Below are 18112 nucleotides of genomic sequence, written 5' to 3' on the forward strand. Positions count from 1 at the left end.
AGCTCAGCTTCACAGAAGTGCACTGCAGCTATGGGAAACTAAAACAAGAGCACCCAAACCATACAGCTTATCCAAGGATTCAGCTTAACAGGGTTGTCTCTCAAGGAGTACTGACAGAAGACACAAACTTGACAAACTTGTGTTGATTTCCTCTGTGCACATGTATTATAGGTGAACATTGCATAGAATGTATTTTAATTCTATGTGGATTAAAAAACTGCAGCACCTTGCGGCGTACATAAACATGCCTTGTTCAAAAGCTCAGCAAGCCTTTGTGATGCTGGTGAGTAGTGCTAGCATCGCCAAAGGAGAGGCTTGAGCAAGTGCTCCTCTGATTATTCTCTACCCAGCTGCTCACTTCCAACACTTGGCTTGCTGTATGGTGTTCGCTATAAATGGCTCATCATCTATGTCGAGTTAAATCCAGACTGCGCAACAATCATTAAGGTAATAAGACATGCAGGAAATTAAAACTAGATACATATCATGAATACATAAAGACAAGAGAATATAGCGTTTTAGCAAAGAGCAGTACCAGCATGGTGCAGCATGTGGGTGGCCTGCAGAGAAATTCTGTAACTAGCACATCCATAATTTGTTACTGGTTTATAGAACCACATGATCCCCAGCCATGATTGCATTGATCTGGATTTAAGCTTGATAGGCTGCAGTGGATTCAGTGCTCATGTTTAAAAAAAATTCAGGTCAGGAATAGTCACAATTAATTACGATATTATTACGATATCATCAAGAGATACTCAAGAGACGAGCCTCCGCGAGACCGACGATGAAGTGGGTCTGTGCCTTGGCGCGAACGAAGGTTGACCTGGCTGTCTGGCTCCAGTGTAAATAGCCTGTAAATAGCCTCTTTCGTCTGTCTCTTTCCTCGCGTAACATTCTGGTGGAGGTGCGGGGTACTTCAGAAGCCGAACTTCAGAACTACTTGCACAGTTGTGGTATGTTAGATTCTATTCTTCATTACGAGGTCCACAGCTAGTCATAAACGCAAAAAAAAAATAAACATTTGGTGTCACTGGTCTTCTAAGGGAAATCAAGTGTAGTAAAAGGAAGCACTCACTAGGCAACATGCAAATATGCATACTATAGAGACTTACCTTAGACGAATACCCAGTGGAACCATATAGACAAAGGCATTCAGTTGGAAGATCCAGAGAAAGAATACCCGAAAATGTTCAAAAACTTCAGTGAAGAAGTACCAAAACACACCAATGTTAGGTGTCAGGTCAGGCACAGCACATCTGCAAATAAGTACCTGAAGTTTTAACAAGCAAAAGCATGCTAAAAGCTGTAATGCTGCTGACTAGAACTTCAATGAAAGACAATTGCAGCACTACATGAAACCCTATTGATATGTTAAAAAGAAGACAATATTTCGAGCCTGACCACTCACGATAAAGAACACTGAAAATATCCCATTTAAATGAGATAATTCGGATTGCATTTTCCAAGATACAACTATTTCTTGCTTTTTTTTTTTAATGGAAATCCCACTGTAACATGCACAAAAAATTTAAAGGGGCCTTCTGTGCATTTACAATTAATGCCCATATAAAGCTGTAATATCTGAACAATTTATGCAAGCACAAAACAAGAATTTCTGGTAGAAATATGTTGCAACCCACTAACCTAAGAATTCACTACGGCCCTTCGTGGATGACCTACAAAGGGCTATGCAGTATTCTTTTTTTTTTTTCCACCATGGCACCCTACAGCCTGACACACTTGCATACAGCCAGTTCTACCCCCTAATTCGAGTAGTGAGGTTTCACTATGCTAATAATAATTGATGGGATTTGATGCCTGGAAGCAACACCTGGGCTACAAGAGATTCTGCAGAGCCTACCACTAATTCGACCCCAGTTAATTAAATTTTTAGGTAATGTTACAGGTTACTTTTGTTCTTATCATGAAATGAAAATTAGACTCAATTGTACTGTCAAGTAAGCAGTACGTATTGTGGGCTGATTATTATTCTCTGTTTATTTAAAGCCTGGGGCTGTATTCTGTAATAATTCATTTTATTTTCCTTCTCCATAATACCAAGTGGCCAATTCCAGCTACATAATGTTCGATCAGACAAGGAATGTAGACAGACATGAAAAATAACATACTCACAAAATATGTGCTTTGGACACCATGTTTTTGCGAAGACTAGCACGCTTACATTATGAATGGCTTGAAAGGTGTCACTTTTTTGCCAGCTTGGCAATTCTGTACACTAGCTTATGTCAAAAACAAGTGCACAGAAGCCGTTTATTCTAAGTAGGCTATTTCAGGTGCATATCTTGGTTGCATGGGTTTAGCGAGCTGACTGCAGTAACTAAGTAATGCAAACAAGTCAGTGTTGGGCAATTACAAGAAATATTAAACAAGGTATTACAGTCAGCTGCATATCATAGCTGGACTTTGTCACGCTTGTCTATAGAAGGCAGTTTGTGCATATGCAAACAGGCTCATCCCAAATAAGTCACATTGCATATATGTCCACTGTGACACAGTACCTTTCCTATCTGGACACAGCCATTGCAGAAATCATTTTCTGTCACATGCATGAATAGGAAATAACAGTGCTGCATGCTGTATGTCTGCCACCATTGGAATTCATCACTAGGAAGCCTTCAGTGGTAGAAGGGTTCCTACATGTGGCACATGAGGTGCGTAACTGCTTGCACTGAACAATTTCATGACAAAAGCTGCATCAGTACAAACAGAAACAATGTTTCTTCTGTACTGATATAAAAAATTATATGACCTGCCCATTGAACCTACTTTGTAAAGGTATATAAACCTATTGCCTTTTGAAACTATGAACATAATGGCTGAATAGTACAAGTTTGGCGAATAGTTAAAGATGACAACATACATGTACAACTTAGCTACTACATTGTACTCTTGCAGAGTAAATGACAAAGTTAATGGCCCCTTGTGAATTAAGTTATTTTCTTCGTCGTTTTCTTTACGTTTTGTTTCACACTGCATCACTTATCAATAAGTACACGGGCCTTTTTGCATTTTGCCCCCATAGAAATGTGGCCGCCACAGCAAGGATTGACCCTGCAATTTCGAGCTCAGCATTGCAACGTCATAGCCACTGGGCTACCACAACGATAGAGCACTGTACAAGGCACACCGAAATTTGATGTTGCAAAACGTATGAAACTAATGCTGCTCGTTGCTGCATTAGAACCAACCTAGGGGAGCCTTGTGCTTGCATATTAATGTGTGTGTCATCCACTCCATGTTGTTTTATCTATTATATCAGCTTAGGTTAGCAGAAATCAAAAACTAGGGCCTATATGCAACATTTTTCTTTTACGTAAACATGTTTTCTTAATGGCTGATGTTTGGGGCATGCTGCTCTTGATAGCATTTGCACAACAAAGTAATCACTATGCAATGGTCAGTCACAAAAGAAGTTTTGTGAATATGGGCCAGGTTTAATTATGGCATTCATAGTTCCCCCTAAGGAATAGTATGGAGATTGTCAATCAGGGAAATTCAGAGATCAAGCAAAGAAAGTTATCTACAAATAGTCTTACATGCATCCATAGGTAGACCAGAGGAACTGCCAGGAACTGGTAACCAGATATGATCCAAACAGGAGGCCACTCAGGGTGACCAAGAAAGTTACAACAGCTGATATTACAAGGCTGGTTCTTCGATGACTAGAATTTCTTTTCACCTAAGGGCCATACAACAAAGCCACAATAAGAAAACCAACACCTTTTCATTTCTCTGCTCATTAAGTAAAAAGAATATAAAGAAAGGAAGGCATATAACTAATCATCATAATCATCATCATCAGCCTATTTTATGTCCACTGCAGGACAAAGGCCTCTCCCTGCAATCTCCAATTACCCCTGTCCTGCACCAACCGATTCCAGCCAGTGCCTGTGAATTTCTTAATTGCATCACCCCACCTAGTCTTCTGCTGTCCTCAACAGTGCTTCCCTTCTCTTGGCACCCATTCTGTAACCCCAATAGTCTACCGGTTATCCGACCTATGCATTACATGACCTGCCCAGCTCCCTTTCTTTCTCTTAATGTCGATTAGAATGTCGGCTATTCCCATTTGCTTTCTGATCGACACCTCTCTCTCCCCGTCTCTTAACGTTACGCCTAACATTCTTCATTCCATCACTGTTTGCGCGGTCCTTAACTTGTTACCGAGCTTCTTTGTCAGTCTCCCAAGTTTCTGCCCCATATGTTGACGCCGATAGAGTGCACTGATTGTACACCTTCCATTTTAATTATAATGGTAAGCTTCCAGTGAGGATCTGACAATGTCTGCCGTAAGCGCTCCAATCCATTTTTATTCTGTAAATTTCCTTCTCATGATCAGTGTCACCTGTGAGTAATTGATGTAAGTAAACGTAATTCTTCACACTGCAGAGGCTGACTGGCAATCCTGAACTCTTGTTCCCTTCCCAGGCTATTGATCATTATCTTTGTTTGCTGCATATTCATGTTCCCCAACCCCGCTCTTACACTCTCTCTGTTAAGGTCCTCAATCATTTGTTGTAGCTTGTCCCCAGTGTTGCTGAAAAGGACGATGTCATTGCAAACCAGTTCCCGATATATTTACCGTTGATTCTCGCTCCTAAGCCTTCCCAGTTTAATAGCTTGACTACTACTTCCAAGCATGCAGTGAATAGCATTGGAGAGATTGTGTCTCCTTGTTTGACCCCTTTCTTTATAGGTATCTTTCTACTTTTCTTGTGGCGAATTAAGGTAGCTGTGGAATGTCTGTAGATATTTTCCAAGATATTTACGTAAGCCTCCTGTACTCCTTGATTATGTAATGCCTCTATGACTGCTGGTACCTCTACTGAATCAAATGCCTTTTCATAATCTATGAAAGCCATGTAGAGAGGCTGAATGTACTCTGTGGATTTCTCGATTACCCGATTGATGACATGGATGTGATCCATTGTAGAGTATTCCTTCCTGAAACTGCCTGTTCCCTTGGTTGACTAAGGTCCAGTGTTGCTCATATTCTATTGGAGGTTATCTTGGTGAATATTTTATATAATATTAGAAGTAAGCTAATGGGCCTATAATTTTTCAATTCTTTAAATGTCTGTCTTTGTGGATTAGTATAATGTTGGCATTCTTCCAGTTTTCCGGGACCCTTGAAGTCGATAGACGCACTTTGTGTAGAGAGCCACCAGTTTTTCAAGCATTATGTCTCCTCCATCTTTGATTAAATCGACTGTCATTCCATCTTCTCCTGCTGCTTTTCCCTGCTTCATGTTTTGCAAGGCTCTTCTAAGTTCATCGCTAGATACAGAAGGAGTCTCTGTAACCTGTTCATTACTGCTTTGAATAGAGGTATCGTGGCTCATCTGCGTACTGCACAGATCAGTGTAGAATTCTTCCACTGCTTTTATTATACCTTCCAGATTGCTGATGATATTACCCTGCTTATCTTTAAGTGCATACATTTTGGTTTGTCCTATGCCAAGTTTCCTTCTCATTGACTTCATGCTGCGTCTATTTTTGGTAAGGGTAAAAGCAACCCTTACTATGTCTAGGTTGGCTTGTTTCTTCTTGACCAATTTTACTTTTTCCCTCTTCAAATTGAGGTGAATCCTAGACCTCACTAACCTATGATCACTGCATATAACTAAACCAATCTGCTATTCATCTGACATGCTTTAAGTCCAATGAGATTACAGTTACTGAAAATCTAAGCAAAAGATGTTCTGACAAGGAAAAAAAAAAGACTAATACGCTATTGATAATAAACTAATCCAAATGCCTTTCATTTACTCACCTCATGCATGTAAAGGAGGGCAGGGAGCAAAAGCATGACAGGATAAAATGACTTGTATGTTTCAACAGCAAGTACAACCGATGCAATAAGCCACCAGCCTGAAATCAGCACAAAAACAAATGATTTAAGACTTCCACAAGAATGGAAAAAAAATTTTTCATAAGGCAATGACATTTCCCATGCTATGAAGCAGGAAATGTAGTGTAGAAGTTGTTTAGAAGGCCAACATACATTACAGAAAGTACTGTGTGTAAGGCAACTTATAGTTGATTTTTGGCACTTCCCTATGCTTTCCCTTTATTAATATGCCCTTGGCTTGGTGAACATTTTGTACACGATTTATTTTAATGCAGCATGACAAAAAGTGCTCCATACATGTTTTCAGAAAGTGATGGTGTGGTTCCCAGAAGAGGGTTGTAGCGCTGAAAAAGACAACACATAGCAAGCGAGACGGGACAACCCTCTTCTGGAAACATGCACCAACTAGCCCCCCAACAAGTATTACTCAGTTACCTGATGGTGTGGTCCATGACTTGCCGATAGCTAGGGTTCTGCATTTTTTTTTTAGTTTATTTTGGGGCAATATCTGAAGGTAGCCTTGGAATTTACTTTGTGTAAAAATCTGGGTTTATCAAAGTTTTCTTTTACTGTGCAATGAAAGCAGAGAAGTTTTCTGTCTTTTTAGTGTTACTCAACTTTTGGTTTCAGGTCATACAATATACCAAAAATGTAAATTGCAAAAAGTAGTAGCCATAGGAATTTTTATTTGCAGTAAACATTTAAAATAACAGAAGGGTTTATTGCCATTATGATTTACTGTAATACTTACTGTATTTAATGTAATGTCAGATTCGTATTTACCAATGCTGAAATTGATAATTGTAACGTGCCCTTTCCAATCGATGTATAAAATAAATGGGAACACCCTTCAATGTTTGCGCTAGATATAGAAAAATCCAGTACATGCAGCACAGTACATGAAAGGATGGGCTAGCCTCGGGCACACATCATTCAGAAAAACTAATGGCTGAATAATTTTTTTCAACAGCATACACCTGATATATTGACACTACCTTGCCGACAAGGTAGTGTCATTCCCCTGTGGCAAAATGGCAGAAAACAACTGTTCATATGCCTCAAATACTGCTGGCAGTTCCACCTTCATGTTTGGGTACACCATCTTAATGCAGTACCAGAATGGCTCACTGATGTAGTGCAAGTTGAGAAAAATGTTGAGCTGCACGGAACAAATCTACTTTTCTGCAACAGCACTGTATAGTCTCAGAAGCTGTTAATGACTTCAAAGCACTTTTCCCTGTCTACAATGGTACACAGATGGTACACATCATGAAAAAAAAAAAAGACAGCTTCTGCTTTATTGGCAGCATTTCATTTGAATTTTTCTTTAGGAACCTGAGCTTGATAAGCAAGTAAATTGAGAAGTTCATTGTCACGATGAATGTCTTCAGCTTCTTACACTTTTTTTTTTTGCAAATACAGTCACAGCAGGGTCACAAGATCACAACTGAGGGTCAAGAAATACGGAGTTTTGGGGATAAATTTGAATTGTGAATTCTTTTGCTGGTGAGTATTTTTTGGATCTTATCGGATCAATTCAAAACCCAGAACCCTGCTGATAGCACATGCTGTTAGGCCATTTCTGTGTTTGTAGAAAGGCTAGTACCAATGAATTTTTATGTCAGACACCTAATCAGAATCCTTGAACACATCTGCTTCTAAACTTACATCACCCGTATCACTGCACAATTCACTGTCACTGTCTACATTCTGAGACACTACAAAAGAAAGAGCATTTTGCCAGTGCCAGTCCAGAATGCAGCTTGACACTGGCTTGAGGCACAGAAGTTTAGAGAAAGACGCTGCTTTCAGAACAGTAGGACCATGTGCAATAAGCAATGTGCAATGTGAGACATATGGCCATCTGAAGAGTTAAAAAGGTCATGTTGCTTATGCCTACAGTGCATCTTCTTTAGCACTAGCACAATGTTAGCATAAAGCCATGCATGCCAATAATATTGTCAGCAAAAGAGTTCCAATGACATCATGGAAGGAAGCCCCCCCCCCCCCCCCCTGTATGTTTTTACATACTACCACTATTTACATTCTAACTGATGCATGCAGCAGAGGTGCTATTGTCACAGGGCAATTTCATGTAATGTACTACAGTAACATCAAATAAAACATTTGATAAAAGTACCCTCTTGCCACTGTAAGTACATGTAAATAGCAGTGCAATGTCTACACTCACAATGGCACAGCCTATGCTATCAAAATGACCAACATTATTAGACAAACAGTTCATATAAAAATTGGTACACTTGCAGAAGGGTCAGCCGGTGTACATATTTGTCTATAGATTATTAGCAGAAAAATCAACAGAAATAATATGTATAACAGTATATGCTCACAAGAAGCAATACTTTTTCAGAAAACTACAAATTAGGATAACACAAGGTGTCAGGTGCTCAATGCATGAACTACATTCTGTAATGCTGTGCTCTATGAGGTGTAACAAGCATTAGTTCCAACATTTTGACCAAAAACCATGACTATGAGTGCGTACATAAGATTCAGATATGACTGACACCATAGTGAGGGGGTTTTGGATTAACTCTTGTTACCTGGGGTTCTAACCTGCCCCGAAATTTAACTACAGGAGCATTTTTGTATGCTGTTTCCATTGGAATGTGGCCACTGCAGCAAGAAACTTAGTGCATGACCACTCAGCAGCAGAATGCTATAGCCACTGAGCCAACATGACAAGTCCAGTTCAGGTATAAAAACAAGTTGCAAACTATGATCAACCTAGTACAAAAATAAGCACTCAAACAAAATTAAAACAGCCCCACACAAGTTCTGGCAAGATTGCTTCACAAGGTGTGAGGCAATATCTCCTGTAATCCAGCAACAGATGCATTATGGAAGGCAGAGAAGTTTAATCAATACTTCAAATCAGTTTATACACAATATAACTGTATGATCATATCTTCCATGCAATGCAAAACTATTGTAAATAATGTGAATTAGAGGACATAAGTATTTCCATAGACGGTAATTTTGAAAAAGTTACTGAACACGGATGTTAAAAATTTAGTGGCAGTGACAGAATCCCAAGCGCCTTCCTTGAAAGATGCATGGAATAGGCTTCAAACACTTGTCACTGGTATATAAGAAATCACTAGAAAGGAGAAAAGTGAGTGGGCAGTCACTAATGCAGTTCTCATACTATCATCCAATCTCACTACTGCTATCTCCACAACTTTTGATTAACAAAACCAAATATTTAATTTTAATCGGCACAGATTCAGAATAAGATTGTCTATAGTGCAATTACTAGAAATAATTCACAACTTTGCACTTACAGACCGTAGATAAGTTGATGAAATATACCTTGACCTCTCCGAAGCATGTGACCATGTCTCCCATCACAAGTTACCTTATAAACTACAGGGCTTTTTAGGAACTGGCAAAGTAAAAAAAATTAAAAACGCATTAAAAGACCACATTAACGCACCTTCAAGTTATTCACTGTTAAGGCCAATCTTTATGCTGAAGTTGTACCTGGTGCGCCACCAGGTGCAGTCTTAACACCCCATTCTTTGCTTTCTTTTAATAAACGACATAGCACATAATAATGCACCTGCGTGAATGTTTAGAGATAACTGCATGCATTATATAAAAAAGGTCAACTCACTATGAGCTTATAGACAAGTGGTACGAGGATTGGCAGATGGCGTTTATCTGACTCGCACCACCCATAGGGTTAACTCAAAAGAAAAGACCATTTATTTTCAATTATAAGATCAAACATGCAATGCGTAGTAGAGTAGAACAGTATGAACACTTGAGGTCATTCTAATATCCAAATTAAAAAGGGCTCATTAGTGTATTTAAAATTGTATGCCAAAGAACTTCACTTTGATCACTCACATGTGGCCTTAAATCTGCATTTATTGAAGCCAAGCTGGTAGACCAACAACACTTATTTAGTCTGTTTACGAATGTGCTATTATGTGTTGGTTTCCTTATACCACACATAATACTGCAAAGCCTACCCACCGTGGTTGCTCAGTGGCTATGGTGTAAGGCTGCTGAGCATGGCGTCTCAGGATCGAATCCCGGCCACGGCGGTCGCATTTCGATGGAGGCGAAATGCGAAAACACCCGTGTACTTAGATTTAGGTGCACGTTAAAGAACCTCAGGTGGTTGAAATTTCCGTAGTCCCCCACTATGGCGTGCCTCATAATCAAAGTGGTTTTGGCACGTAAAACCCTATAATTTTAATACTGCAAAGTCTGAAAGTGCACAGAGGAATGCAGTAAAATTCATGCATAATGATTACAACTGTTGATCCTCTCTTGAACTCTCAAAGAATAGTGTAGCTAAAAATTGTAGCAGAGTATGATACCTACACCTCCATCTTTCATTTCATAGAAAATGAACTGAATATTTATGGAAAAAAAATGATATTTTTTAAAGAAACAGTCAACCAAAACAAAAACCCACCTTATAGAATATAAATTTTGTTGCGACTCACACAGGTATTAAAAGGGCACTTAAGAAAAACATAAAATATGCTTAGAATGATAAAGCATTCACTCGAAACTATTTCTGTTAGTTTCATGGGAAGAGGTCGACTTAATTCATGGCATCACCCATCTTTAGTTCTTGCATTGTTTTTGGCTTGGCAAGTTTCCTCTGATGGTAAGAATGGCTTTTATTGAATTGTACAAGGCTAATTTACTAATACAGCACAACTTACTTATCTCTTTATTGTCCCTTTAATCCTTTCCATGTGCTATTAGCTAGAGGGTAATCCAATTCCCAACAATATTGTAGAAAGACAATTCCCTTGAAAATTGCCCTTGTAATTTGACTATTTTCCCTGCTCCTTATTGGCATGATTGTACTTGAGGTGTGCCTTTTTCTTTTCATATTGTCTATGAGAGAGAATTTTGATGCAAGAAAGACAAAGAAGTTAGCCGAAAATGTTTAGTCTCTGACCTGCTACTCCACATAGGGGAAATGCAGATGGGGAGAGAGATAGTGTGGAAATAATGATAGAGTACAGTGAACTATGTATACAAGTGCAATGGTGCATACATCTCCTGTGTACAGCACGTCACAATACACAAGTGCTTGTCAAGTGATGCTAGAGCTTGTAGATTAGGCCACACTTGAAAATGCCACAATGTTCTTGAAAATAGTGGCTTACCTCTTCAGTTATTGCTTTTCTTCTTTTGCCTTTTCTTCATTACATAAGCAATGGTTTACCATGCTTTCACAAAACGACTTCAAATGTTACTGAATGACTGTTACTTTTCATATGTGGCATTTTTGTGGTGGTCGGCTACCATAATTCATACTCAACATACTCTATTCACTCGACAAACTCCACCTGTATGTCATCATACTATGTCCCTTTTATTCTAGACACTAAAGCCGTGTGCGTGTACCTCTCTCCGTGTACATGCGTGTTGATGATATGTGGTGTTTTGTGGCGAGGGACCAAGTATGGTCAGAGCACACAGCCACTGTGGACGTGTTGGCAATGGAGCGATTAATTACGAGAGATAGATGTGACATGGCTTAAAGGGGTTTAAAAACAGTCGCTTTAAGTGCGTAAAATATATATGTAATAAGAATATGACAATGACTAATGAGGTGTACTATGATCATAATGATATGACACACTAAAATATCTCAGTGGAAAAAATTTGCAAGAAGCACTACTGTCTTAACAGAGTCCTTGAAACGCAAGGGACTGGAGGCGAGCTACACAAAACACTATTATCATAGCGGTATCCTCTGACGAGACGACGCGCTATGAATTTCTTGGGCTAACAACATGTAACACATCGTTCAAGAAACCTAAGACTGCTTTGGTGTCAAAAAACGGTTCTGCACCAAGAACCATTGCCTTATGGAGAGGGATGTGCTGCTGGTACGCTACATGAAAACGTTCTCTCAGCTTCTGCTTCCCAACACTCCAGAAGGACGTGGAGGATGGCCAGCCTCTCACCACATCAACCACAAGTTGGAGGTTCATTACCGGCCAGAAAAAAACTGTGGGTGCCATACATGTGTCCTATCCCGGTCAACAGAATAGGATATCAGTTCATTGTGTTTTCGTTGTGGAGGATCAGAAACCTAACTTTGGCTTAATTACGTAAAGGTTATAATTCATTTCAGCATCCAACAAGCATTGCCAGTGGCTTCTCCATTTCTTTCGTAGGAAAAACGAGATTTGTGGCAGGGACAGCAGCAGTAGGATTGAGAGCTTGCGATGCAACTGACGTGGCAATTTGGTCAGCCAGCCTATTACCCTCAATGCCCCTATGCTCAGGCTCCCAGCACATAATAACATGTGGGGTCATTATTTTTAAGTTTATTGAATGTTCAAAAATCGCCTACGACAGCATAATTTTTGTCCTTGAGCTGGATTATTCAAACAGGTGGGCATTACTAGCCCGAGAAATCGAAACACATATTCAACTAATTAAACAAAAATCACAAATTAACCTCTTCATTATTTACTTACGGCACATACTGCAATTTACGAATTGTAGGCAGTGAGCTTGAAAGACGTATCCATATGAAATGAATTTCCAGGATGACAACCAGTTTCGGGGTATTTCACAAAGTGTGGGACAAAATACATGGGTGTTCCAGTTACGTTGTGCTTCAATGCATGAAAGAGTTTTGTTATAAAAGTACAACGGTGCATTTTTACGGCAAGTTTGGTGGGGCATATCTCCACCATGGTGTCATTCTGGAAATTCATTCTGTGGATATGCCTTGCAAACTCACCGGCTACAATTAGTAAATTGCAATATGTGTTGCAAAGTAATTAATTAATAAGTTAATTCGTAATTTTTGTTGATAGGTTCAATGTGCATTTTGATTTTTCATGCAGTAATGTCCACCTATTTGAATAATCCAGCTCAAGAACAAGAAATATGCTACCTGCCACAGACAATTTTTAAACATGCCATTAAACTTTAAAATAACCATGTTATATACGTTGCACAAAGAACAGAATAAAGCTTGCTAAGTACAGGGTTCCCGTGTTTACGCAGTGACATTAAAGCCTTTAAAACGCTCAGAGGGTCTGTAAATATAACTGTTTTGTGAAGTTTTAATTTCCTTGCCGACAATAGTGCATAGGCCTCAGGTGTAAAGATACTTGTTTTTGAGTGCAGGACATCGGATACCAAAAAGGATTGACCGATTGCTACACAAGACAAGCCAGCATGCAACTTAGAAGCATCAGTGTAAAATTCTGTGCACAAGTACTTCGACTGAAGTGCTAGTGTTGTCCCTCTAACAATGTATCACATTCTATGAGCTACCACTGCCACAACGGCAATGCCTTTGCTGGGGCTATCAGGCTATGCTGAAGGATTGGAACACTCATTTCACCCCAAAGTTTTCTTATGTGCAGAGAGAATGGTTCTCTAGCTGCTGGTCAATTACTAAACAGCATTGCAGATGCCACATTATTTATCGTTATGTAAGAGGGATGTTTGCAGTTAGCGTTCACTTTTAGAAAATACATAAAACTGGAGTATGACCTACAAAGATTGAGCGAACACTCATTAGCTTCTATGTAGACTCTCTCTACAGGACGTGTGCTGAAGGCATCGGTCGCCAGGTGGATACTTACACTACATCTCAGTAGTTCCATGCAACAGTGGGGAAGCTGCAGGGCTCCTTAGCCAATTTCAGGAAGGCTGAATGCACCTCAAGATGTGTTCATCCACGTCACATTGTCCGTTTGCCAACCTTTCGATACATCCTCCACTGTTGGTGGAGTGATGCAAGAAATGTTTTTGTGTTGCTACTATAGGCTGCATTTCCATGAAAGCTACAGTGGGGCCTTGCTTCATTGATAAGCTTTCTGAGCAGTTCAATGTGGCCTCCTTAGCCAGTTTTCATAAGAGTGAATGCCCTAGTAAATGTTCACACCAGCTGCACTGTCTGCTTGGCATCTATTTCGCATTTGCTCGCCACTGTCATCATGTACCATACTAGAGCACAGTAGTAATTTAATGATACAGGGAGCAATCAGGCCTTCGTAGCATTCCACATAGTCAATGCATAACCAGTGCTAATGCTGTTGTGCCATCTGCTAAACAGAAATCAAACCACTTTGATTGCTCGGTGATGCCTCTGTAGTCCTAGCAGCATCAAAACACAAACAGCTGATCTCAATAATAACGAAAAAACATACCTAATGTTTTGTACGCAGCGTGAGATGAAACCAAGCGACAATGGATTTTACCATATACGTATCTGTGCTGTCAGGGCGGAGAGCCCGTAACAAGTGCGAATAGGGATCGATGCGGGTGGTCTGGGCTGCATGGGGTGCTGCCATGTTGCTGCGTAAACACGGTTAGGGTGGCTCTTAATGTTACCATTGGTAACTGGCACAGTAATTTGTGGTATACAACGTGCATGCCCAAAGGGTCTAACATTTTATATATCGCTGTAACGTATCATCTGCAAGCAAAAATAAAACTATATAATCCTGCCAGTAATCAGACAGTTAAGTCCTGAACTATACTCTGCTGTGCAAAGATAGTGCACGTGTGTACCTTCTACCTTTGGCAGTGCTTCAGCAACTGCAGCCCCCATCTTGTGGGCTGGAGTGAAGCTGGAGTCAGCTGCAGCGCTGCACTTGTGTGTTGTGTTATGTTGGGTTTAATGGCGCATAAGCAACTCAGGCTATGATTCGCCAAATACAAGGTAAAATTTCTTTTAAAAAGTTGGGTCACCTCAGTGACGATCCTTGTCTGGGCAAGGTCTCCGAGGATCCCAACAAACTAAAGACTTCAGTTTTCTTCTCAAATATGAGAAGGTGAGTGAGGTGTATCATAATATGAAGCTGTGGGTAGGATCATTTATAGTTTTTCAATACCACCTGCTTCTCTTAAAAAGCTAATAACATGTGTGATATTGACAAGTGCATTTTCGCCTAAAATCAATGCTGGGTGCAAAGGAATATGTTCGTTATAAAACCAAGTAAAGCATTGTTTCTTCAGTGTTTCAAGTTGCACGCATGATAATAAGATGTGGTTTATGGTAAGTTCATTTCTGCATTTTTCACAGCCAGGCTTGTCTTGTTTCGTCAGAAGGAAGTTGTGTGTAAGGTGCATGTGTCCAATGCGAAGGCGACATAAGATGACTTCAATGAAGTGTTCTTGGTGTGAACATGACTTCCATTCTTTTACGACAGGTTTTACTAGGTGTAGTTTATTGGTTACTTCATTTTTCCATGTATTCTGCCATTCATTTCTCAGTTTATGGTGCACTGATTTCATACAATCTTTGTAAGGAATTTTTGCTTTGATGATGTCGAGCTTTTGCTGCATTACAGAAAGCTGAGCTAGTTTGTAAGGATTCATTATGCAAAAAAGAGGTGAGGCGTGTAGACAGGACACAAGAGTAGAGAAGTGGACAACATGAACGCCGGCGTTTGTGTTGCCCACTTCTCTACTTTTATGCCCTGTCTGCACGTCTCACCTCTTTTTCGCTTTTGCTGCACATTCATCTGCTTTTTCATTCCTACTGATTTTGATGCGACTAGGCACCCATCAAAATTTTAAGTTGTGTCCTTGTCTTGTGGTTCTTATGTTATATAGGATATCCCCGATTAATAGTGTAATTGTCACATAGAGTATAGGTGATGGACAGGATCCAGTATCTTCAACGCACTAGGAATAGCCAATTGATACACTATGGCCCTGTAACCTAAGCATGTTTGTACGAGGATTTTGTAAAGGTTCACGAGGCACTTCCTGTCACTACCCCACATTGTGTGTGACAGGATTTTAGGAAAGCGCATTGTTTTTAGGCATTTGTTTTTAAGGTACTTCAGGTGTGGAATAAAGGTTAACTTCGTGTCTAAAATGATGCCTAAAAATTTGTGTTGTCTGTTTACAGGAAAGTGCAGCTTAATACGGGGTTCTGTGCAGGGGACCATGAAGCCCAATATGGGGTCTGTGACCACACCTCTACATCTTAAAAAACAGACGCAGGAGCTTTTCAAGGGATTTCGCTTAAACCCATCTTCCTGCGCCCATCTTGACACTTTGTTCAGACCAAGTTGAACCTGTTGCTCACAGATTGCGGGGTTACAGTACCGTATTTACTCGCATAATGATCGCACTGTCATAATGATCGCACCCCTGAATTTTGTTGTCAAAATTCGATTTCTTTTTTCTTTCCCATGTAATGATCGCACCCTGAACTTGTCGCAGTGATATGTCATGTGCCAAGTCTAGCTAATCATGATCGTGCTTACAATCTGTCAAATACTACACAAACGACTCTTGAAGACATACCAAGCGGTCTGCACATACCCAACATTCTTAAGCAGATGCCCCATTTCATTCCTTTCATCACTTTCTGCCCTTCCATGAAAAAAAAAAAAAAAAAAAGCTACAACTAAACTTGCCTCAGCTTTATTATTTGTAGGCTTCATAATGGTTTTGGTGAACAACAACAACACAAAGGGCACCTTTCGATTCTTCTCGTCTGCACTCGTGGGCATGCAACAAATCGCGAGCGGCAACGGTAGTGGCCATGTTTACACTGATACATTAGAAGTGTGCACTATTCATACACCGACACTTGTAACACAGCTAAGATATTCGCCCACCCTTAGCGGAAACTAAAGCCCCTCCATACACGTTTCCGCTGACCAGGTTAAGTACCGCCAACCTGCCCTCCTCCTCCACGCTCCTCTCCCACTCACCCCCTTAGCTTCCAGCGGCAAGCGGAACTTACGTAGCTGCGGCTTTCTGTTCCGAGTGGAAGTGACGCTTTGTATTTTAGCGTTGTTTACTTTCGCGTCGCTGGAGAGGCTTTAATTGCACGATCTGCGGTTGAAATTGTGAATGCGATTCCACCCAAGAACCACTGCCTACTGTAACCAGCGATCTGCTCGTGTTCGCAGCTTCGCGTCAACCTGCGACAGGTTGTGGCACGAGCGACAACGTACAGTGGAATGTAGTGGCTAGGCGCTTGGAGACCACTGCCGTTTTTCGTGCATTTGGAAAACAGCGACCGCGAACTACTACTTCAGCGGAATACACAGCTTGTCCCCTTTGCATTCTTTTTATGGTGACTGCCACAGCTCTGCTGAGCATGTGCGGGCGTCTCACCATCGTCCAACGGCAGTCAACGCGGAAATTCCTGCAGCGCAACTCCAGGAAGCGGAAACGCCGGAACCGGAAATTTTAAAACCAGAAATGCCGGAACCGAAAATACCGGAACCGGATTTGGTGTCAGGGCAAAAGGCGGCGCACAACAAAGGTTGTCGCTACTTAAGAAAGCGGCGGTGGTGCGTGGATGTAGGGGCTTTAGCAGAAACGTGCCGTATTAGGATAGCACTGAAGACAAATGCCGCAGTTTCCGCAGCATGCCCGCCATGTGTTTCTATGTCACTGGAAGCTAAGGGCGCCCATCTCCACTTCTGTCCCCTCAAAGTACACATGGCTACGTTATTGTCGCAAACTTGCCGATATTAACAATATTCTTCATTACTGATATGGAAGAAACTGTTTCAATGCGCGTAATGTACTCACGAGAAGAAAAATAATCGCGTTCGGCGCATTCAGCTTGCTCCACCGGCCGCCATTTTTGTTTTGGTGTACCGCACTGACAGCGGCAGCCGCCTGCTTGTCATCCCACAGCAAATGCGGGATGAAAAAAAAAATTTTTCTTTTCGTTGGAAGTTTAACCCGCATAATGATCGCACCCCTGAATTTGCGTCAATTTTTTTCACAAGAAAGTGCGATCATTATGCGAGTAAATACGGTATATAAACAGTGGTTGGACAGTAGAGCTAGTTTTGGTACTGGCAATAAAGCATTGCCATGACATTGGTAGCCAAAGGAAAACTCATTCATTTTTGTATATGTGGCTCTATATTGCTAGACGCGCGTGATATTTGTTTGAACAAGGCGCGTGGGCGCCATCACTCGAGAAAAGAGGAGGAAGAACGAACTGTGTTCGCGCTGTGAATCTAACCGGTCAGCGTTGCAACCGCTGTTGTAAATATAACCTGTAAATAGTTGCTAGTCTTACTGACTCGTCCTTCGCGTAACAATATTTTCAGCTTACGTAACAATAAAGTGAAGTGATGCAATTGTCTGTAGAAATAAAATGTGCTTTTGGCTATTCTTCTTTTCGGCATCTTATATCTCTAGTTAGTCGCTTCATTTGTTGCACCAATGGGTGGCACTCTCGCTGTTATCGCTTCGGTTGCTATTCTCTTCGTCTACTCC

The 18112-nt window shown here is 40.7% G+C and overlaps 1 protein-coding gene across 2 annotated transcripts in view; it reads right to left on the minus strand.

Moving 5' to 3' along the window:
* The window catches only part of PIG-U (phosphatidylinositol glycan anchor biosynthesis class U), a 57702-nt gene that overhangs the window by 13969 nt on the left and 25621 nt on the right, over positions 1–18112 (minus strand). For both annotated transcript variants that reach the window (XM_075698474.1, XM_075698481.1), the window contains 3 exons: positions 5798–5895; positions 3561–3703; positions 1116–1259 (listed from right to left, as the gene is read on the minus strand). In XM_075698474.1, the coding sequence (XP_075554589.1) occupies positions 1116–1259; positions 3561–3703; positions 5798–5895 (385 nt within the window). The remainder of the gene's footprint in view (positions 1–1115; positions 1260–3560; positions 3704–5797; positions 5896–18112) is intronic.

This window comes from Dermacentor variabilis, chromosome 1 (genome assembly GCF_050947875.1).
Source record: "Dermacentor variabilis isolate Ectoservices chromosome 1, ASM5094787v1, whole genome shotgun sequence".
Classification (NCBI taxonomy): Eukaryota; Metazoa; Arthropoda; class Arachnida; order Ixodida; family Ixodidae; genus Dermacentor; species Dermacentor variabilis.